Source organism: Ipomoea triloba, chromosome 10 (genome assembly GCF_003576645.1).
Source record: "Ipomoea triloba cultivar NCNSP0323 chromosome 10, ASM357664v1".
Classification (NCBI taxonomy): Eukaryota; Viridiplantae; Streptophyta; class Magnoliopsida; order Solanales; family Convolvulaceae; genus Ipomoea; species Ipomoea triloba.
The window spans coordinates 25,352,318-25,376,040 of NC_044925.1; the positions used below are offsets into that span (position 1 = coordinate 25,352,318).

A 23,723-nucleotide genomic window follows, 5' to 3' on the forward strand; every position below is an offset into this window, starting at 1 on the left:
CCCAAAACACCCTTCAACGAGTTTGCCAAAGGGTTCCACTAGACCCATGGCAAGTCCCCCCCAACTTGCAGCGGGACTTGCCAACGGGTTTGGTGAGACTTGTTAACGGGACTTGCAGGTTCCGTTAACTTGCACTTGCCACGGGTCTCACTAGCTAGACCCGTGGCTAGTTGCATTATTATTATTTTTTGTTTTTTTTGTTGTTTTTTTTTGTTGTTGTTGTTATTATTATTATTATTATTATTATTTATTTGATCTTAATTCTATTACTATTATTATTATTATTTTTATTATTATTTATTTGATCTTAATTCTATTACTATTATTATTATTATTTTTATTATTATTTATTTGATCTTATTTCTATTATTATTAGTATTTATTTATTTTATCTTATTTTTATTTTATTTATAATAGTTGAACTATGACTTATGTTGCATCCTAGAGATGCTAGGTTCAAATTTTAGCTATTACATTCTTTTAATGAAAAAAATAAAATAAAAATTAAAACAATATCGAGTAAAAAATTATGAATAGTACTTTTTAAATTTTGAAGGGTTGTCCACCTATTAAATTAATAATCTTTTGAAATAAATTATTCATTTGATGTTGAGTTTATGTCTATCATTGGCAAGAAAGGACCCAATTGGCCAATTCTATGGATATATAAACAGGAATTATCATATTAACACTTGTGCATTATTCAAAATTAGTTGTACCCACGTCTGTGTATATAACCAAGATAATTCTATTGGTAAACCGTAGATATATACATTGGCGGCAAAGAAATAATTAGCATATTCTTTTCCATCAACGTAACGTGCATGAAATGAATATGAATTGGATGAACCGTCACTTCGGAATTGAAAATGAATGTGCAATACAACTGAGATGAACAAAATTCATCAGCAAATGTCACTTCTAAACAATTAAGCATGACTAATTCCCTCGTAGAACCTAACACACATAATTTAATTTGTTTGATAATATTTAAATAGTTTAATTAATTAATATTGAGGTATTTGGTAACATCTAAGATATATGTAGAATTAATTTCCTGTATTGAGTGTGTCAAGGAGACACCGCCCAAATAAAACTTTTAAAATTTGTTTAGATATTTTTATGCATATCACAATTTATATATATTTTTCTATGGTAAATATATAATGTATTTAATTTTTTATATGGTTTTTTCTATTTATTAGATTATGTTACACGCACACATATATAACTGTAAGTGTAGAAATGATACACATTTGGACCACCTTTAATTGGCTTAATTATTAGTCAAAAACCTTAGGTTAGTTATATAGGTTGTTTATTAAGTCAACTGTATCAGCACTGGATATGTCTACTGCCTACTCTGGATCTGCCTACTGCCTGCTCTGGATTAGCGCCAGAAATTGTATAATTCAAATTAAACCAAGTCACCTTGATCCACGATTTATGGGGTTGATCTACACTATTGGTCAGAGCTTAAATTGAGGAAATAACAGCAGCTGAAGTTGTGGTTTAATTGGTTGGTTCATTACCTATATAAAGTGCTCTAGAACTTGGGATTCATTACAGACTTCACTACATCTATACTCCAGAGTTACGTGAGAACTATATTCAAGTTTATTCTATTATTTTGAGTGGTATTATCAGCGTGGAAGTGTGCTTGTTGATGGTTCGTCCTTGATGGTGATCTTTGATGCAACGCACAGTGTCAGCTTGAAGATGATGAAGGCTTAGCTAGGAGTACTTTTTGTAACCATTGTTGTAGTATGGTTGTTTCGTGACTCCTTGTAACTCTTGTGATCATCTAGTGGATTGGGCTGACGTGAAGTGCCCCGTAGACGTAGGAGTGTAGCTCCGAACTGCGTAAACAATTCCCCGTGTCTGGTTCTTTTACTTTGCTTTATTATTTTGTTGCTTATTTATCTGTTTATAATTGACTAATTTAATCAGATAATTAATACAGTTAAAACAAAGTAAAAACCTTAGATTTTTTTATTGTACATTCAAGATCCACAATACAATTTCAATAACTAGATTTTTACAAATAATCTATTTATGACAAAATGAAGGTTGTTACTGATCAAAGATAACAATTGTTTTATTCTTTGCATATTTCATTATATTCCTTATAGAACAACATTTATATTTCCTTCGGGAGGCACGGGAGCTAGTCCAAGAGGAATCGTTACTTGTGAGAATTGAACCATGATTGTTGAATGAAACTGTAGTAGAATTAAAATTATACTTTAGTGTTGCTATAATGAAACTAGTGTCGTAAGTAGAAAATAAAACTAAAATCCAGAGCCATACAATAACATATATTGTCAAATGGACCTGAAGTGTAATTAAAATGATACTTTAGCATTACTATAATTAAACTAGTGTTTGTGACAAATGAAACAAAAGATAGAGCTCATGCAATAATAATGTATATTGTCAAATGAAACTGTAGTACAATTAAAATGATATTTTGATATTACTATAAAGAAATTAATGTGTGTAAAAATGAAACTAAAAAACATAGTAATATATATTGTCAAATGAAACTAAAATTTAATTAAAATAATACATATACTTCATGATTTATGATGCTACATGGAGCATGCGTGGTTGAAGGTAAAATTTATCCAAAGTTGTGACATGTCGACTCAAGTATTGTAGCACATAGGGTGTGTTTGGGCTAACCCATATAGTGGGGTCCATCCCAACCCATATGGGTATAACTCATATTGCTATCTTTACTACAAATTAAGTAAAGAATATTACTTTATTTCTCAATTTCAATTTTTTAAACTAAGCTTTATTAACTTTGTCAGACTATATTCTAAATTTCATGAACTAGCATCAAACACATGAAGTGGTAAATTGAGTCAATCTAACTTCGAGATTCAATATAAAACTGTACAATTTTATTTACATGAGGTCTATCACAAACTTAAGAGATTGAATTACCTACCATAATGCTGAAAGCAAGTCTTTTTACTACTTTGAGAGGCAATTTTAAACTGTTTCAAATATTAGTGATATGATGCAATAATAATATTTAAATTGGAGTTAAACCTTTATTTGAATTTTGAATACACATACATACAAACTTTATAATCAAATAATAAACAAAGTCTAGTTTTAACACGGAATATAATTTTAAGAAATAAATAAGGAATCATGGAGAAAAATCACCATACTTGGTTCTTTCAGCACTTAGACTTGGAAGCTAGCTAGGAATTAATAGTTATGGCGGCAGTGGAATATATCCCTCTTCATTATTCATCAATTCCCAAGATCCATCGTCCTGTTGAACCATTCCCAAATTCTTTTCAACCCACCAATTTGCAGGAATATTGTACTCCTCCTTCAAATGATCTTGTGACTTGTTAACCAGCGAGATATCGCGATTCACCACCAGCTCGAACCCATCAAGAAGTCCGGCGCCTTGTGTTCCGGCAATTCCATGCAAATAACCTTCTAGATTATGCCAATTCAAGAGATCCGCACTTGGTTTAAGGTAACTTGATTTAGTAGTGTCAATCGTTAGTTCTACTCCGACATCCGTGTAACCGATCAACGGGGTAGCCAGCGGAACTTGCGGGACGATGTCGGGGACGTTGCGGATGCGCAAGAGATGGAGGTTCGACGTGGCATCGTAAGCGTTCTTGAAGTCGTGGTCGCCGGTTCTGGGGCAGGCGTATACGAAAGCGGTGACCGGAAATGATTTTCCGGCACTTGTTGTGTTGGCTCCGTTTGTGGCTATGTCGATTGCGTTTAAGGTTGCAAGTGATGCTCCTAGGCTATGTCCGCAGACGGTTATGCTCACTTCTTCGTTCTTGTATAACTCTACCAATCTTTTCACTTCCCTCAAAACCTAATTTGTAAAATAAAAATTTAATATTAAATAAAGAAACTTGAAATAACCTGTTCAGTTGGCTTGGATGGCTATGTTTTCTCATCTCGAGATGTTGAGAGTTCAGTATGAAAAAACTAATATGACAAGTACTTTGTTCTTTAATTGGTTTGGCTCAATGTGAATCCAGATTAGTCTGACTATGGTACGAATTTAAATATGCATCATATAGTTAGGGCCTGTTCAGGATACATCCTGGTTTAACAAAAGAAAAGAAACTTGGAAGGGTTTATGAATTAATTACTTTTGTTAATACAAACTTAATTGGCTGAGTTGATATACATCACTAGCCCCATTCAAATAACTTAATTCAATTGATTTATCAACAATTTGCTTAATTGGCCGGTGATCTATAATGTATAAAATACACAACAAATCTTCTTTGAAACAAACTATATACCTTGATCCTAAATTAAGGTAGCATCTCCCACTTAATTAATTCTTATTTTTTTAAAGAGACCCACTTAATTAATTCTTATGTATAAAATTTTTTGATATATTAATAAATTATTATATTGTTTGTATATAGATATGTCAAGAAAAGACACTATATCTACTTACTACTGCATATTATAAATAAATGACAACATTTTTAAAAAAAAAATAATTATCATTTTATTTATAAAAATGTCAATGAATCTTTTTATTTAGGGATGGGTGTTAAATAAATCCTCAAACTAAGTAGAGGTGTCTCCATCCTACATGTCAATTTTAACAATATATTTTAAAGGCCTTAGCTAGTCAATTAAAATAACATCATATCAAGTATCAAATCAGTGTCATTTGTTAAAAATATACATAAGCCCTATATAACATTAACACTTCAAAAAAAAATACATACAGATTAGTAGTGAATCAACTTAAATACATAAGGATTTCAATTTTTTTTTTTTTACCATTTTTAGAGTCTTGAATGGAAAAAATATATTTTTTAATTTAAAAGGTTAAATTACACTATTCTGACTATTTTAAGAGATAATTTGACACTTCTCTGTTTTATTTGTATTTAAAAATTAAAGTCAGTTTGCACATGGGCGAACGTGCGGAGATTATTATATTGAGATTTGAGAGTGCATTTGAAGATAAAATAAAGCTAAGTTGACTTTCCAAAAACTAAGTAATCCGGGTGGGATACTGTCATACTGGAATACTATAACTACAGAGTTGAGCCTAAATTTATACAACAATGATATAAACATATACTCCTTAAATAGTGCATGCATATTGTGCATTGACTGAATTTATACAACAATGATACTTGCATGACCTAATAATGAAATCCATGAGATGTATAGATAAAAATAAACGTATGTATTTTAAATGATGTGACGATAACATATACTCCTTAATTTTTAAAATCTAAATAAAAATAGAAAAAATTCATTTTGTTGCCTACCAAAAGAGAGCAAATTCCTTTGCTTCATGACTCACACCCCACCGGGATAGTGGAGGGGTAAATCATAATAACTAACCTAGTGGCCTATTAACTTGGAGGAAGTGCCCATAAGAAATTCACCACTTTGAGTTTAACTTCCACAGGAATGTCCATTTGGTTGAGACGTTGCCAACAATAAACCACAGAGACTAATCAATTTGCCCACTATACGTCGTTAATGTAATGCATATGTCGCTAATGAACTCAGAATTTCGTATGTTTCATATACAACGTAGCGGATTGAACCTAATTCTACACATTTGGATCACATGAAAAATATTGAAAAAATGGATATATGTAGTAGTTGTAGGTGTTAGTTGCAATACCTGATCTCTAGCACTGATGGTATTAAATGCAGAATCTGGATTCTCAGTGGAGTAAAGGTTGTAAAACCCTCTATGAACCTGAGGACTAGCACCGGCGCCAAAGATCTCCGGCGCAGCCACTAACAACAACTCAAGATCACTCACCCACTCCAGCGTTCGAATCGTCCCTCTCCAACACACAATTATATCTCTCCTTCCCAGCGCCGCCTTTCCCTGGTCGGTGGCCACCGCCACGTACCCCATCCAGTTGGATTCCCTGCTCCACGCATCCAGAGGAATGGGGGTCACGATGAAGGCGTCAGGGAGGGTGTACGAGGATGTCGCGTAGAAGTACTTAGTAACCTCGTACTTGTACGGGTTTCCCTTGTCTAGTCCCACCTTGGCGAACAGATTGGCCTCCGAGTAGCGGCTGCTGCCGGCGTACTTGGAGGCCAGCTCGGCGTTAAAGGTGTCGTAGGTTGCTTGGGTCATCTCTCCGTAGTGAATTAGGTAGTTGCGGAGATCGAGGTCGAGCGGGTCTGTTATGCCCTCCCAGTTTGTGCTGCCGCTTAGCACCTCCCACCTCTCCGCTATACTGCTACTCATCTTTCTTCTGTGTTTTGTTACCCACAATCTGCTGCCACTGAAGAACTAACTGAGTTATGGGTGCAGGTTTTTTTTTGTCAAGAAAAACCAGTTTATATATATAGCCAATGTCGTGCATTTCTTTAATGTTGCGCATGAAACACGATGCGGATATATCGGTTTCCATTTGATTTTGTTTTTACGAAAACCAATCGTTGGTTAGTTGTCATGGATCTTGATCATTTCTTGCTAGGATAAGGTTAGCGGGTTAGCTTCCAGGAATTTGTATACTGGATAGTGGATTCACTAGCAATGAGCGAGTTCAAGTAATATTTTTTTAGTTGGAAAAGCCATCGTTGTTAGACGTGCTGGGATGGTAACCCTAGCCCAATGGGCTCATAGAAAATTATTATTATATAGTTATAAATTATAATGGGTCAAACAATTCGCAATATATGCTTAGCTGTTATAGTCTTGACCTTTTCCAAGTTTACCAGACATAGTATAATATATATAACTTTGAAGCGTTCTCCACCTATTAGCTAGGCTAATAATCTTTTTGAAATAAATTATTCTCTTGAGATTGAGTGTTTTTTCATTGACGGGTGAATGGAAACAAGGACTCAAAATTCTATAGGTCGGTAAATAGGTATTGATATAAGCATCGTGCAATATTATTTTGATTGATAAGAAAATTTACAGTCATTATTTGCATTGTGCAAAAATTCATCTTTTGATCCTAATAAGCAAATAACTATAATGAGATAAATTAACTTAGTTGTCTATATTAACCGGTTCAAATCTAAAAGACTAATAAATAACTTCAATTGGAAGTCAAAATTTGTTGGAACATATGTCAACATATACAAACAAGATAATTTTATGGGTAGATATATATATATATATACGAGTATTGATATTAACATTGTGTAATTAATAAAATATTCAACTTTTAACATATAGACAATTTGGGTTGAATGAACCGTCATTATGGCAAAGGAATAATTAGCATATTCTTTTCCATCAGCGTGAAATGAATCCTAATTGGACTAAGTGGCGAACCATCATTTTGGATTTGAAAATGAATATGGAGTACAATAGAGAAGAAACTAAGGATTTGAAAATGAATGTGGAGTACAATTGAGATGAACAAAATTCATTAGCGAATGCGACTGATTCCCTCATACAACCTAACACGCATAATTTATTTTGGTTGATCATCCCAGACGGAAACAATAGTTTGAAGTTGATGATAAGTTTCATTATGTTGATATATATATATATATATATAATCCTAATCATATGAGAACTATGCCCCCAAGTGAGAATGTGAGGACAAATCCAAACCATTGATCTGCAAGATCTGACGGATGAGAAATCAAGTAAAAAATGAGCGGGGTCATTTTCATAAATATTATAAACTTTTAAAATGAGCGGGGTCATTTTCATAAATATTACAAAATTTTGTTTATTTCAACCGTTAGATCTACTAGATCAATGGTTTGGATTTGTCCTTACATTCTTACCTGGGACATGGTTCTCACCTGATTATATATATATATAGGGTTAGGTTTTCGTGCAGACACAGCTTCCTGTGTGGTCATTCACTATGAGGTATGCATAAATGCACCATAGAGTGTTTGAAAATACTCCATTAGTTGTGGTGCATTTATTTTTGTGTGGTCTATGATGCATAGAATTATAAAACTGAGGACACAAACATTTAACATAATGCATAGAATTCAGGTTCATTATATCATGTTTATGCGTATGTATATTTCGAACATAGATTTTGTGCCCTATGAACATAAATTCTGTGTATTGAACCAGAATCCACAGTGCATTGTGAACCCTAATCACGATATAACGATTGCCGCTCAGCTCCAGTCCACCTAACCCACACCTTACGGCCTACCCTAGCCCAACATCTTCCCAAGCCTACCCTTGGTCTTATTAATTCCTAGCCCATCCACTTCCACCCCTTTGGGCTTAACCAAATTCAAATGGTCCAATAGGCTCATAGCCCCCTCAAATATGTTTTAAAATATGAACCAAAATTATATTGTTTAGAAATGAAACTAGCTAGACAGCCCCCTCAAGCAAGAGTTTAAGTATATAGGTAGACCACAAAATAAATCGTACACAAAGTTAATGAAATCAGAGCATCATTCGGTGAAAAGAGATTAAATCTTACATGCCAAGTAATTCTTATGAATAATATCTCATGATCTCAATGTTTTTATTTCGAAAACATCTAAAATTAATCATCAAATAGACTCTCAGTGAACTACAAGGTAACATCAAAACAATGTTAATTAACACATATAAAAAATAATTTAATGAAATAAATAAAGAATTACGGAGAATAAAAAATCATATATCATCCTCATGATCAATAAGAATCCAGGATCTATCATCTTGTTGAACCATCCCTTTATTCTTCTCGACCCACCATGAAACCGGCACAAGATATTCGTCCTTCAAAACATCCAAATGCTTGTTCACAAGTGCAATATCACGTATTCCCGTCTCAATTTTAAACCCTCCTTTGGCTCCTTGGTATCCTGCAACTCCATGCATGTAAGCTTCCAAGCTATGCCAAGTACTCAAATCTCCGGGGCTCTTTAGGTACTCCGATTTCGTGGTGTCGATGGCTAGTTCCGTGCCCACGTCGGCGTAGCCTATGAGAGGATAATTTGGGACGACGTCCATGGCGTTGCGGACGCGAAGAATGTGAAGGTTTTGTAGCTTTGATATGGCGTTCTTGAAAGCCGAGTCGCCGACTCGAGGGCTGGCGAAGAGGAAGGCCGTCACTGGACAGGTTGGTTTGCCGGCGGCCGCTACCTTGTTGAATCCGTTGATGACTATGTCGATCGCGTTTAAGGTCCCCACGGCTGCACCCATGCTGTGGCCTGCTATGGTTATGCTCATTTCCTCGTTCTTGTAGTGATCCACTAACCTTGAAATTTCTCCAAGAACCTAAATGAAGGTGGTTGACAGTAACTTTAGAAAAGATTAATTATTTTATTTAAAAACAGGTGGCCAAAATTTCTATTATCCACTTTTAATATAAATTTTGCTAAAAATTATTAATCTTTAGTGAGTCACTAGAATTTCTATCCATTTTTTTAATTGCTACCCACGGGTCAACAAAGTTGAAAAATCATTTTTTAGTAAGGACTCACAACTATTACTGAGAGTGTGTATTGAATAAATCAGTCATGTTCAGACTACAAAGAGGTAAACTAGTCTAGGTTGCACATAATTGATCAGGTCAAGCCAGAGAGTCCAATAGGTTGCTCTCATTAGGAGCCGAATTTCAAACTTTGTAATTACCAAGCCAACAATCTCACCAACTTAATTGGGATTGCCACCGAACCTAATTTTTGGATGACTAGGGAAAACCCCGTTGCTATTAGAGTGTATGTACTGGGTTAACCCCGCCTTGTGACCTTAGCCGGTAAAGGATTATACAATGAAGTAAATTAAACCAACCTAAATTATACATAACTGATCAACTCAAACAAAAAAGAATAGCATATGACTTTCACAGAAAGTTAAATTTGTAACCTTATATTTGCCCCACAAAGCCTAATTTTTCATCCATATTTTAGGTGAACAGGAATATAATGGCCATTTTTTCGCCAATTTATAACATTAAAGCATTAGGATTTATAAATTAACTGAAAAATCAAAATTTTCGTACACTTTTCTTGTTCAATCATCTTTAGTGAGTTAGGGAGTAGTTAGGATTTTGCAATCATTTTGACTACTACCCACAGTATGTGGTATAAAAGTACTTTTTATCCCTATTTTGTGCTGAAAAAGTGGACGAAAAGTTTAGCCAACATATAACATTAAAGCTTTGAGGTTTACCTGGTCTCTGGCACTGATCTTAGTAAATGACGATTTTGGATCTTCCGAAGTGTAAATCGAGTACCAACCCCGATGAACCTTAGGATCATAATTTTCCCCGAATATCTTCGGCGCATCGGCGAACGCAAACTCGAAATCATTAACCCATTCCAACGTTCGAACAGTGCCTCTCCAAGCAACCAAAATGTCTCTCCGCCCTAACGCCGCCGCGCCCTCATCCGTGGCCGCCGCCACGAACCCAATCCAGTTCGACTCTCGGCTCCACGCTTCTCTGGACATGGATTTCACGATGAACGCCTCGGGGACCTGAACCGAAGACGTCGCGTATAAATACTTGGTGATGGAATATTTGAACGGGTTCCCTTTTCCCAGCCCGACCATATCGAACAGGTTTTGTTTAGCGTACCGACCGCTTCCTGCGAATTTCGACGCCTTCTCGTGGTTGAAGTTGTCGTAGGTTGCCTGCGCCATTTCGCCGTAATGAAGGATGTATTTTCTCAGGTCGTTGTCGAGAGGATCTAATAGGCCTTCCCATTGGTTTCTCCCGCTGAGAAGCTTCCACCTTCGGGCAATGTTGTTCATCTTCTCCACCTTCTTTTTCTTCCTTTTGAGGAACCAGTTGGTCATAATCTTTCTAGTTTTGTTCAGTCTTAGAACAACGTTTATTGGCATGGTTTTTTGGTTACATCAACTGTTTGGATCTGATGAGTCCTGGTTTTATATACGTATCGGTGTCTTATCTTATCAGTATACATACGTGTATTAATCTTGGGTGGTTAAATTAAAACGAACTCCTGCCCGACATAATGATGGATGGCCCGGGGCCGCCATACCTTACCTCTTTTACATCTTCAAGCTAGTTAGCTAAAAAGGCATCCTGGATATGATCTGTTGCTGTGGAATAAAGCAGTTCCAATTACGTCAAAAATTATAATTATTTGTAAAATTAGAATTACATTTTTTATAATTACCCGTGTTATATTTTGATAACAAAATGTTGGACATACTTACCATCTAGTCTAAAATGACAATCTATATATTCTTCCAGGATTACATCACAATAATCTCAATACGCCACGACAAAAAAAAAGGGCATTCTTATCCAATTTCTCTTGCATTTATATTTTGAGCACAACTTGGCCGGAAGGGCCTACAATCTCTTCTTATCACATATCAGCCTCAATTGCATCTGCCAAAAATTTTTCTTATATTTGGATCACATTTGGATAGCAAGATAAAGCTTTTCTTATATTTAGATCACATTTGGATAGCAAGATACTGGACTTAGCCCTTAATACCTCTGCCCAACAATCCGCATGTTGTCAAAGCAAACTAATTGCATACCTCAATCTTAAGCCTACATTGAAATAGTAATACATATTTTTTTGCTATTATAATAAGATTTATTTATTTGTAAGAAAGAATAATATATGGGAGTTGTTGATATGCTTGATTGCTTGTCATTTCATTTCAAGGTTGGTGGGAAAACATCATTACAGAATTTTGATAAATCATAATGAACAACTAGTGGTTAGAAATTTTGCTTTACTTGAAAGCTTCTCAAAATAGCTTGGCTCCAAACAGAAAGGCATTGCTTTCAAGTTACCAACAGATAGCGAGCGGTATGGAATAAAGAATATACACATCTCGCAAGTTTAACAGCGCGATGCAACCTCAATATACGAATTTCTGACGCTAACGTATGGTATAGATGCTATTTGTGTACACTATTTTTCAAGCTTTTGGGACGTGTATAGATAATGTATGATATTGCCTGAAATACAAAGAATATTACCAAATCTGAATGGAAAATGACATGCATATATTATTTTTATTGGAAAATAATATAAATCAATCTTGCATGATTTGAGATGATATACAATATATGATTATTCCTGGTTGGCCGGTTGTCACTTTGATTGAAAAATTAGTAAATAAGAATAATCATTAGTAAATAAATTGTTTTACAATAAAATGTTTATCTCAATAAGAGAGTTCATTTCAAAAGACCGGCTTATTCGAGACTTGAGAGCCCATTGAAATTGAGTAACACTTCATAACTTATATTATGACCTACATTTCAATTACAAAGTAGACCATTCATATAGATTTATTTTAATATACTACATGTTCATTTTTATGTAATGCACTATAAATGAACTTATTAAAGCTGAACATACATATCAATAGTCTACTTTGTAACGATCATGATACATAGTATAAGGATTGATGTGGGCTCTGTCGGCAAATGGATTAATTTGGCAGCAGCCACAATGGTTAGGCAAGTTGCAAAGTTTGATCAAGAATGTTAGGCAAGTCCAAGAGTTAGGCACCTACAAAGTTTGAACAAAAATATTTATTGTTTGGTCCTTACATTTTAGGCTAACTACAAAATGACCCCAATTTCTCAACTATAAATAGGGAGGTCATTTGTCATTCTTGTCATCCCAAATCATTCTATTCTTCCCTCATATACTAGAGATATTAGAGAGTTTGTTGAGTGTATTTCTCCTTCCTAGCAAGAGAGAATTATCCTTGTTTTCTCCTTGTTAGTTAGAGAGGGGTTGTAACTCTTATTTTCTCATAGTGAAATTCTTCTACCCTTGCCCGTGGTTTTTACCCTAATTTGTTTAGGGGTTTTCCACGTAAAATCTGTGCCTCATTTATTTTTCTTTCTCAAATTATTGTTGCAATCTGATCTATCCCACTTCCGCAGGCGCAACAATTGGTATCAGAGCCTTCAGATATATTGTTCAGAATTTGTTTCAAGAACAATATGGCAGCGAAATTTGAGATTGAAAAATTCAATGGGAAAAATTTCTCATTGTGGAAATTGAAGGTGAAGGCTATCCTGAGGAAAGACAACTGTCTAGCAGCTATCAGTGAAAGGCCGGTGGATTTTACTGATGACAAAAAATGGAGCGAGATGAACGAGGATGCTATGGCGGATCTATACCTATCAATAGCAGATGGAGTATTGTCAAGCATCGAGGAGAAGAAGACGGCCAAAGAGATTTGGGATCACCTCAACCGGTTGTACGAGGCCAAGTCACTGCACAACAAAATTTTCCTTAAGATGAAATTATATACTCTTCGTATGTCAGAATCTACTTNTTAGATCACATTTGGATAGCAAGATACTGGACTTAGCCCTTAATACCTCTGCCCAACAATCCGCATGTTGTCAAAGCAAACTAATTGCATACCTCAATCTTAAGCCTACATTGAAATAGTAATACATATTTTTTTGCTATTATAATAAGATTTATTTATTTGTAAGAAAGAATAATATATGGGAGTTGTTGATATGCTTGATTGCTTGTCATTTCATTTCAAGGTTGGTGGGAAAACATCATTACAGAATTTTGATAAATCATAATGAACAACTAGTGGTTAGAAATTTTGCTTTACTTGAAAGCTTCTCAAAATAGCTTGGCTCCAAACAGAAAGGCATTGCTTTCAAGTTACCAACAGATAGCGAGCGGTATGGAATAAAGAATATACACATCTCGCAAGTTTAACAGCGCGATGCAACCTCAATATACGAATTTCTGACGCTAACGTATGGTATAGATGCTATTTGTGTACACTATTTTTCAAGCTTTTGGGACGTGTATAGATAATGTATGATATTGCCTGAAATACAAAGAATATTACCAAATCTGAATGGAAAATGACATGCATATATTATTTTTATTGGAAAATAATATAAATCAATCTTGCATGATTTGAGATGATATACAATATATGATTATTCCTGGTTGGCCGGTTGTCACTTTGATTGAAAAATTAGTAAATAAGAATAATCATTAGTAAATAAATTGTTTTACAATAAAATGTTTATCTCAATAAGAGAGTTCATTTCAAAAGACCGGCTTATTCGAGACTTGAGAGCCCATTGAAATTGAGTAACACTTCATAACTTATATTATGACCTACATTTCAATTACAAAGTAGACCATTCATATAGATTTATTTTAATATACTACATGTTCATTTTTATGTAATGCACTATAAATGAACTTATTAAAGCTGAACATACATATCAATAGTCTACTTTGTAACGATCATGATACATAGTATAAGGATTGATGTGGGCTCTGTCGGCAAATGGATTAATTTGGCAGCAGCCACAATGGTTAGGCAAGTTGCAAAGTTTGATCAAGAATGTTAGGCAAGTCCAAGAGTTAGGCACCTACAAAGTTTGAACAAAAATATTTATTGTTTGGTCCTTACATTTTAGGCTAACTACAAAATGACCCCAATTTCTCAACTATAAATAGGGAGGTCATTTGTCATTCTTGTCATCCCAAATCATTCTATTCTTCCCTCATATACTAGAGATATTAGAGAGTTTGTTGAGTGTATTTCTCCTTCCTAGCAAGAGAGAATTATCCTTGTTTTCTCCTTGTTAGTTAGAGAGGGGTTGTAACTCTTATTTTCTCATAGTGAAATTCTTCTACCCTTGCCCGTGGTTTTTACCCTAATTTGTTTAGGGGTTTTCCACGTAAAATCTGTGCCTCATTTATTTTTCTTTCTCAAATTATTGTTGCAATCTGATCTATCCCACTTCCGCAGGCGCAACAATTGGTATCAGAGCCTTCAGATATATTGTTCAGAATTTGTTTCAAGAACAATATGGCAGCGAAATTTGAGATTGAAAAATTCAATGGGAAAAATTTCTCATTGTGGAAATTGAAGGTGAAGGCTATCCTGAGGAAAGACAACTGTCTAGCAGCTATCAGTGAAAGGCCGGTGGATTTTACTGATGACAAAAAATGGAGCGAGATGAACGAGGATGCTATGGCGGATCTATACCTATCAATAGCAGATGGAGTATTGTCAAGCATCGAGGAGAAGAAGACGGCCAAAGAGATTTGGGATCACCTCAACCGGTTGTACGAGGCCAAGTCACTGCACAACAAAATTTTCCTTAAGAGGAAATTATATACTCTTCGTATGTCAGAATCTACTTCAGTGACGGAACACTTAAATACGCTGAATACTCTATTTTCCCAGCTTACATCTCTAAGCTGTAAAATAGAGCCACAGGAGCGTGCGGAATTTCTACTTCAGAGTCTACCTGATTCGTATGATCAACTCATCATCAACTTAACAAACAACATCCTTACAGACTATCTAGTCTTCGATGATGTTGCAGCTGCGGTTCTTGAAGAAGAAAGTCGGNTTATTTTAATATACTACATGTTCATTTTTATGTAATGCACTATAAATGAACTTATTAAAGCTGAACATACATATCAATAGTCTACTTTGTAACGATCATGATACATAGTATAAGGATTGATGTGGGCTCTGTCGGCAAATGGATTAATTTGGCAGCAGCCACAATGGTTAGGCAAGTTGCAAAGTTTGATCAAGAATGTTAGGCAAGTCCAAGAGTTAGGCACCTACAAAGTTTGAACAAAAATATTTATTGTTTGGTCCTTACATTTTAGGCTAACTACAAAATGACCCCAATTTCTCAACTATAAATAGGGAGGTCATTTGTCATTCTTGTCATCCCAAATCATTCTATTCTTCCCTCATATACTAGAGATATTAGAGAGTTTGTTGAGTGTATTTCTCCTTCCTAGCAAGAGAGAATTATCCTTGTTTTCTCCTTGTTAGTTAGAGAGGGGTTGTAACTCTTATTTTCTCATAGTGAAATTCTTCTACCCTTGCCCGTGGTTTTTACCCTAATTTGTTTAGGGGTTTTCCACGTAAAATCTGTGCCTCATTTATTTTTCTTTCTCAAATTATTGTTGCAATCTGATCTATCCCACTTCCGCAGGCGCAACAATTGGTATCAGAGCCTTCAGATATATTGTTCAGAATTTGTTTCAAGAACAATATGGCAGCGAAATTTGAGATTGAAAAATTCAATGGGAAAAATTTCTCATTGTGGAAATTGAAGGTGAAGGCTATCCTGAGGAAAGACAACTGTCTAGCAGCTATCAGTGAAAGGCCGGTGGATTTTACTGATGACAAAAAATGGAGCGAGATGAACGAGGATGCTATGGCGGATCTATACCTATCAATAGCAGATGGAGTATTGTCAAGCATCGAGGAGAAGAAGACGGCCAAAGAGATTTGGGATCACCTCAACCGGTTGTACGAGGCCAAGTCACTGCACAACAAAATTTTCCTTAAGATGAAATTATATACTCTTCGTATGTCAGAATCTACTTCAGTGACGGAACACTTAAATACGCTGAATACTCTATTTTCCCAGCTTACATCTCTAAGCTGTAAAATAGAGCCACAGGAGCGTGCGGAACTTCTACTTCAGAGTCTACCTGATTCGTATGATCAGCTCATCATCAACTTAACAAACAACATCCTTACAGACTATCTAGTCTTCGATGATGTTGCAGCNGATTCCGGGAAGAAGATCAAGTGTTTCAGGACAGATAATGGATGGGAATATACAAGTGAGGAATTTGATAACTTCTACAAAAAGGAAGGCATCAAAAGGCAGTTCACAGTGGCATACACTCCTCAACAAAATGGAGTGGCAGAGCGGATGAACAGAACCTTGCTGGAAAGGNAGATGAAATTATATACTCTTCGTATGTCAGAATCTACTTCAGTGACGGAACACTTAAATACGCTGAATACTCTATTTTCCCAGCTTACATCTCTAAGCTGTAAAATAGAGCCACAGGAGCGTGCGGAACTTCTACTTCAGAGTCTACCTGATTCGTATGATCAGCTCATCATCAACTTAACAAACAACATCCTTACAGACTATCTAGTCTTCGATGATGTTGCAGCTGCGGTTCTTGAAGAAGAAAGTCGGCGCAAGAACAANAGGGGTATCGCTTGTGGGATCCCACTGCCCACAAAGTTGTCAATCAGTAGGGATGTTATCTTTGTAGAGGACAGGCTACAAAGAGGAGAAGTTGATGATAGCACGAAAAAAGAAAAGCCAGAAACTACTCAGATACAGGTAGAGGAGGAATTTGAACAAGATTCTTCTGAAGCAGAACCGGCGCACGAGGAACCAGAACCAGAACGCTCTGGAGCTCCAACAACTCGTCAATCAGACCGTGAAAGAAGACGTCCCACTTGACACTCAGATTATGTTATGGAAGGGAATGTTGCATACTGCCTTCTAACAGAGGATGGTGAGCCATCAACCTTTCAGGAGGCGATAAACAGCTTAGATGTTTCTCAATGGACGGCAGCAATGCAGGAAGAAATAGAAGCTCTCCATAAAAATAATACATGGGAACTTGTGCCACTACCACAAGGAAGGAAGCCAATTGGTAACAAATGGGTCTTCAAAATCAAAAGGAATGGTGACGATCAAGTGGAGCGGTATCGTGCAAGACTGGTGGTGAAGGGATATGCTCAGAAAGAAGGTATTGATTTCAATGAAATATTTTCACCTGTGGTTCGACTAACAACAGTTCGTGTAGTTTTGGCGATGTGTGCTACATTCAACTTACATCTAGAGCAGCTAGATGTGAAAACGGCTTTTCTTCATGGAGATCTTGAAGAAGAGATATATATGCTCCAGCCTGAAGGATTTGAAGACAAAGAGAATCAGAACTTGGTTTGCAGGTTGAACAAATCTCTGTACGGTTTAAAGCAGGCGCCAAGGTGTTGGTATAAGAGATTTGATTCCTTCATCATGTGCCTTGGATACAACAGACTGAATGCAGACCCTTGTGCATATTTCAAGAGGTTTGGAAAAGATAACTTTGTTATATTGTTGTTGTATGTAGATGACATGTTGGTCGCAGGCCCCAACAAAGATCACATTGATGAATTGAAGGTACAACTGGCTAGGGAATTCGAAATGAAGGACTTGGGACCAGCAAACAAGATTCTAGGGATGCAAATTCACCGAGACAGAGGTAATAGGAAGATTTGGCTTTCTCAAAAGAATTATTTAAAGAAAATCTTGTCACGTTTCAGCATGCAAGATTGTAAGCCAATTTCTACCCCTCTTCCTATTAATCTCAAAGTATCCTCAAGTATGAGTCCTAGCAATGAAGAAGGGAGGATGGAGATGTCTCGAGTACCGTATGCATCAGCGGTGGGGAGTCTAATGTTCGCTATGATATGTACAAGACCAGACATTGCGCAAGCAGTGGGAGTAGTTAGTCGGTACATGGTGAATCCAGGCAGAGAGCATTGGAACTGTGTGAAGAGGATCCTAAGATACATCAAGGGGACCTCAGATGTTGCATTATGTTATGGAGGATCAGACTTTATTATCAACGGGTATGTGGATTCTGACTATGCAGGGGATTTCGATAAAAGTAAATCTACGACAGGATATGTGTTCAAAGTTGCTGGTGGAGCTGTAAGCTGGGTTTCAAAACTGCAAGTAGTTGTGGCTACGTCAACAAGCTGGGTTTCAAAACTGCAAGTAGTTGTGGCTACGTCAACAACAGAAGCAGAATAACTGCAAGTAGTTGTGGCTACGTCAACAACAGAAGCAGAATATGTAGCAGCTACACAAGCCAGTAAAGAAGCAATTTGGTTGAAAATGCTATTGGAGGAACTCGGGCACAAACAAGAGTTTGTCTCTTTATTTTGTGACAGTCAGAGTGCCTTGCATCTAGCAAGGAATCCTGTATTTCATTCAAGGACGAAACACATACGGGTGCACTACCATTTCATCCGAGAGAAGGTGGAAGAAGGGACAGTAGATTTGCAGAAAATCCATACCACGGACAACGTAGCAGATTTCCTAACAAAAGTAATCAATGTTGATAAGTTTATTTGGTGTCGATCTTCCTGTGGCCTGATAGAGACGTAAGCGACATGGAAAGTGCAAGGTAGAAAGAATGGTGTGAAGATATGATTGTTACAATCTAATCTTCAAGTGGGAGATTGTCGGCAAATGGATTAATTTGGCAGCAGCCACAATGGTTAGGCAAGTTGCAAAGTTTGATCAAGAATGTTAGGCAAGTCCAAGAGTTAGGCACCTACAAAGTTTGAACAAAAATATTTATTGTTTGGTCCCTACATTTTAGGCTAACTACAAAATGACCCCAATTTCTCAACTATAAATAGGGAGGTCATTTGCCATTCTTGTCATCCCAAATCATTCTATTCTTCCCTCATATACTAGAGATATTAGAGAGTTTGTTGAGTGTATTTCTCCTTCCTAGCAAGAGAGAATTATCCTTGTTTTCTCCTTGTTAGTTAGAGAGGGGTTGTAACTCCTATTTTCTCAAAGCGAAATTCTTCTACCCTTGCCCGTGGTTTTTACCCTAATTTGTTTAGGGGTTTTCCACGTAAAATCTGTGCCTCATTTATTTTTCTTTCTCAAATTATTGTTGCAATCTGATCTATCCCACTTCCGCAGGCGCAACAGGCTCTAGGGTTAAAAGATCCAAACCTATATTATTTTTTATATAAAAAGTGTGAATGTATTTTTTAATTAAAAAAATGCCACCAACTCCCAAGTAGTACGATGACAAACTTTAGGCTGAAAATGTTTGATAAAGTATGAAACATATGCTCCTTCACTATGCGCGAAAGAGTAGAGCAGGTATGCTATACAATTCAATATGCCTTAAAAAGGCTCTTGTATATATAGTGGTGCAAACCACTCTCCAAACCAATGTGTGACAAATGCTTCTTTAAAGCTTTTCCGATCCACCTTCATTTTTCAACTCAAATGGGTCGACTACTTTGAGAATCAATTTATCATTCACCCGCTATCCGTTTTGAGCTTATAATATATTAATCTTTTTGTCTAAGGGTGTGTTTGGTAACCCGGAAAATGATTTCCGGAAATCATTTTCCGGGCTTTTGGTGTTTGGCAACATCCGAAAAATGTAGTCAACGGAAAAAATTTTCCGTTGACCACAGAAAATGAGCTCAATTTCATGGAAAATGACTTCCGGACAAAAAAATCAGAAGTCATTTTCCGAAAACGGTAAATGGCTTCGTATAACGTTTTTTTTGTAAATTTTTTTTATTTCTAATTTCTAATAAATATTATTAGTTTATATATTTTTATATTTTAAATAAAATAATAAAAATATATAATTATACATTTCTAATCATTTTCCAGAAAATGAACCAAACATACACAGACAGTTTTTCATAGTACATCCAAACACCGAAAATGAACTCATTTTCCGGAAAATGACTCATTTTTCAGAAAACATTTTACAGAAGTCATTTTCCTGCTTTTCAAACACACCCTAACTACGAAGAACCCGAATCCGCTTTGACCCGAACCAAATCGGAAGTGGATTCCACATATATTTGTATCACAAAATAGTCATTTTTCATGCCATTTTATGCTATTTTTCCAATAACCTACTCATTTCTAAATCAATTGGATATATATGTGTGTGTGTATAATTTGAAAGGTTAACAACGTCATTTTTAATGTCACTTAAATATATTTATTGACGGTGGACCAAAAACGCTCATGCTACAATAATGCTAGGACTAACGAATATCTTTTGAAAAATGACTTTAAAAAATAACACATATAAACATAAGATCAAAGAAGGAAAAAGACTTAATTAGAACGGAATATATTAAAATATCTTTGTATTTAATGTCAAAAAAGACTTAATACTTAGAACTGAATAGATCAAAATATATTTGTATTTAATGCTATTATATTTATACAATTTTGTTGACAAATGCTAAAAATAATTGTGTTAAATAATATTAGAACCAAAAGAGAATATTTATGTTTTAAAATATGACTGAACGTATACTAACAACTATAAATTTAAGACAAAAAAATACAATTAACTTGTTTCTAATTATATATTTATATAAGTCGATGGATTTCACGGCACCAATTATTGTTGTAATCGTTTACACTGACTCTCTGAGAGTCATCACTCATCACGCGGACAATAACATGCACGTGGACTGAGTCTACTTTGATAAATAAAAAAATAAAAAAAAATCGACTGAGTTTACTTTGTAACTGTTAGAATATGATTATTTAATCTGAATGGCAGACTTTTTTGTTTTTATTCCACAATAGATAAATTGTATTGCTCTCAGGATCCCTATCTAGCAGAAGCTTTAATTTGGCTGTGAAGGATGCGCTTTCATGGATCAAGTCGCGTTTGGAGAGAGATTTTTTATGGAGTCAAATTGTTTAAATTTTTGTTCAAGTTTTAATTCTATTAGACAAGATTTTTCTATAGTTGGTTTAGTTACTAAGCAGTGTCGTTCGATTGCTTGTGACATTGGGAACGTTTTGGTTCGCCATATCAATAGGTCAGCGAATCAAGTGGCTCATGTGTTAGCACGGGCAACTGGTTCTTCCTCTGTCCTTCGGGTGTGGGAGTCTACCCTGCCTAGTTGTATTTCGCATTGGTTTTAATATATGGTATTCCTTTGTTTGTCAAAAAAAAAAAAGAAGATAAATTGTATTTAAAATTTTTGTGTAAAAAATATGATTAAAAGGGTGTTGGAAAAAAATAAATTTATAATTTTTAAATATTAAAATAATGTTCTATCGACCACCATTTTGGTGTTATTATATATACATTTTCTTACAATAAAAGTGTGATAGTTGAATTTAATATTTAGTCGCATACATTTTTTTTAAGTACGAGAATAATATTCTATCTACTCGACTATTCTTTCAGAGTTACCATGCATCTTCTTACAATAAAATTATGACTTTCAGAGTTACCAATATTAAATGGCATACATATTTGTCTCAGAGTTACCATGCATCTTCTTACAATAAAATTATGATATTTGAATTTAATATTTAGTGGCATACATATTTGTCTCACTTAAACGGTAAGTTCATCTCTAATTTGCTTTTTTTTTTTTTTGGTAAATCAAAGAGTTATTCCTCGCCCTTTACTAAACACAAAGGGGCATCAACCAACTCAGCCAGCTAACCAATTACTTACTTTTATATGTTTAATTTCATATACTTATATCTAAGCATATACTATACATACATATATACATACAAGCTAAGAACTATATATGGGGTGGGGGTGGGGTGAGTGGGGCAACTGCCTCCACTGCCCCATGATGGATCCGCCATTGCATGCACCTAGCTGGGTGCTTTGGTTGTGCCTCAAGCGAATCATCAGCAGGGTTTTTTTTTTCATATTTGGTGGGGTTCACTTTAAAATAAAAAATTAAAGTTATTGTAAGAGAGTCTTAAACATTCTCTCCTATTTCTCTCTCTCTCACCTATGTCTGGCCCTATAAAAAAATTATCTAAAATTTATTATTGTAAATGCTCTTAGTGCAAAACAAACACCTAACTTTTTCTTTCTCAAAAGTTAAGCAAAAATCTCTAATGGAATTGTTCTAGAATGGAAGATCAACATACATGAGGAACCAATGTCAGCTTCTTTGAAGTCTGTGAAAAGAATGGAAGATCAACATGAGGAAAGTCAACTATCCTTAAAGCTTCAATCGTCGTATATTGCAATAATTGCCATTTTAGTCAGCTGTATGGTTCCTGTCACCCGCCAACATGCTTGGTTCCACTCCATAAATGGAAATCTAACGCGTAAAGTAGAAACTACTATTGGCAAACCAATTCCAGTTTCAATTTTTCAAACTTTGTAACTCATAACCTGTAACTGCCTTATGAAATATGAACAACTTGCGCAACTGGAAAGATTTTTGAAGTTTAGATCTTTGAACATAGACGTGAATCTCATCAGGGTCAGAGTACGTAATCACATCAAAGTTGCGTATAATATCTTTAGATAAGTTTATTTATCAACAATTATACGAGTCTTTGTAATCAGGAATTGTAGATCTAGCCGATATATTTGACGAATGTGTTATAAATACTTATTGATTCATTGAAATTTTATATATATATATATATATATATATATATATATATATATATATATATATATATAGATATCTATATATATATATATAGATATCTATATATATATATATAGATATCTATATATATATATATAGATATCTATATATATATATATAGATATCTATATATATATATATAGATATCTATATATATATATATAGATATCTATATATATATATATAGATATCTATATATATATATATAGATATCTATATATATATATATAGATATCTATATATATATATATAGATATCTATATATATATATATAGATATCTATATATATATATATAGATATCTATATATATATATATAGATATCTATATATATATATATAGATATCTATATATATATATATAGATATCTATATATATATATATAGATATCTATATATATATATATAGATATCTATATATATATATATAGATATCTATATATATATATATAGATATCTATATATATATATATAGATATCTATATATATATATATAGATATCTATATATATATATATAGATATCTATATATATATATATAGATATCTATATATATATATATAGATATCTATATATATATATATAGATATCTATATATATATATATAGATATCTATATATATATATATAGATATCTATATATATATATATAGATATCTATATATATATATATAGATATCTATATATATATATATAGATATCTATATATATATATATAGATATCTATATATATATATATATATATATATATATATATATATATATATATATATATATAATCCTAATCATATGAGAATCAATCT

General features: G+C 34.4%; 2 protein-coding genes across 3 annotated transcripts; both read right to left on the reverse strand.

Moving 5' to 3' along the window:
* Window positions 1–3,042: 3,042 nt before the first annotated feature.
* On the reverse strand, window positions 3,043–6,291 carry LOC116032961 (phospholipase A1-IIgamma-like). Of its 2 annotated transcripts, XM_031275709.1 has the most exons (3): window positions 5,663–6,291; window positions 3,227–3,862; window positions 3,123–3,173 (listed from the first exon to the last, which is right to left on the reverse strand). In XM_031275709.1, the coding sequence occupies exons 1-2, from the start codon at window positions 6,245–6,247 to the stop codon at window positions 3,233–3,235; spliced, it is 1,215 nt and encodes a 404-aa protein (XP_031131569.1). In that variant the 5' UTR covers window positions 6,248–6,291; the 3' UTR covers window positions 3,123–3,173; window positions 3,227–3,232. The 2 variants fall into 2 exon arrangements, with proteins under 2 accessions (XP_031131571.1, XP_031131569.1); XM_031275711.1 differs by having other exon boundaries at window positions 3,043–3,862.
* A 2,125-nt stretch (window positions 6,292–8,416) lies between these two features.
* On the reverse strand, window positions 8,417–10,802 carry LOC116032005 (phospholipase A1-II 1-like). Its single transcript, XM_031274391.1, has 2 exons — window positions 10,103–10,802; window positions 8,417–9,205 (listed from the first exon to the last, which is right to left on the reverse strand). Exons 1-2 carry the CDS (start codon window positions 10,772–10,774, stop codon window positions 8,600–8,602), a joined length of 1,278 nt encoding a protein of 425 aa, XP_031130251.1. The 5' UTR covers window positions 10,775–10,802; the 3' UTR covers window positions 8,417–8,599.
* Window positions 10,803–23,723: the final 12,921 nt, after the last annotated feature.

What these genes read in the sequence shown, in the direction of transcription:
- LOC116032005 (XM_031274391.1), bottom strand. Translation starts at nt 10,774, where the DNA reads ATGCCAATAAACGTTGTTCTAAGACTGAACAAAACTAGAAAGATTATG. An exon ending in AGATCAGTGCCAGAGACCAG is followed by an intron (nt 9,206 to 10,102) that starts GTAAACCTCAAA and finishes ACCTTCATTTAG; the next exon opens with GTTCTTGGAGAAATTTCAAG.
- LOC116032961 (XM_031275711.1), bottom strand. Translation starts at nt 6,247, where the DNA reads ATGAGTAGCAGTATAGCGGAGAGGTGGGAGGTGCTAAGCGGCAGCACA. An exon ending in CCATCAGTGCTAGAGATCAG is followed by an intron (nt 3,863 to 5,662) that starts GTATTGCAACTA and finishes TTTACAAATTAG; the next exon opens with GTTTTGAGGGAAGTGAAAAG.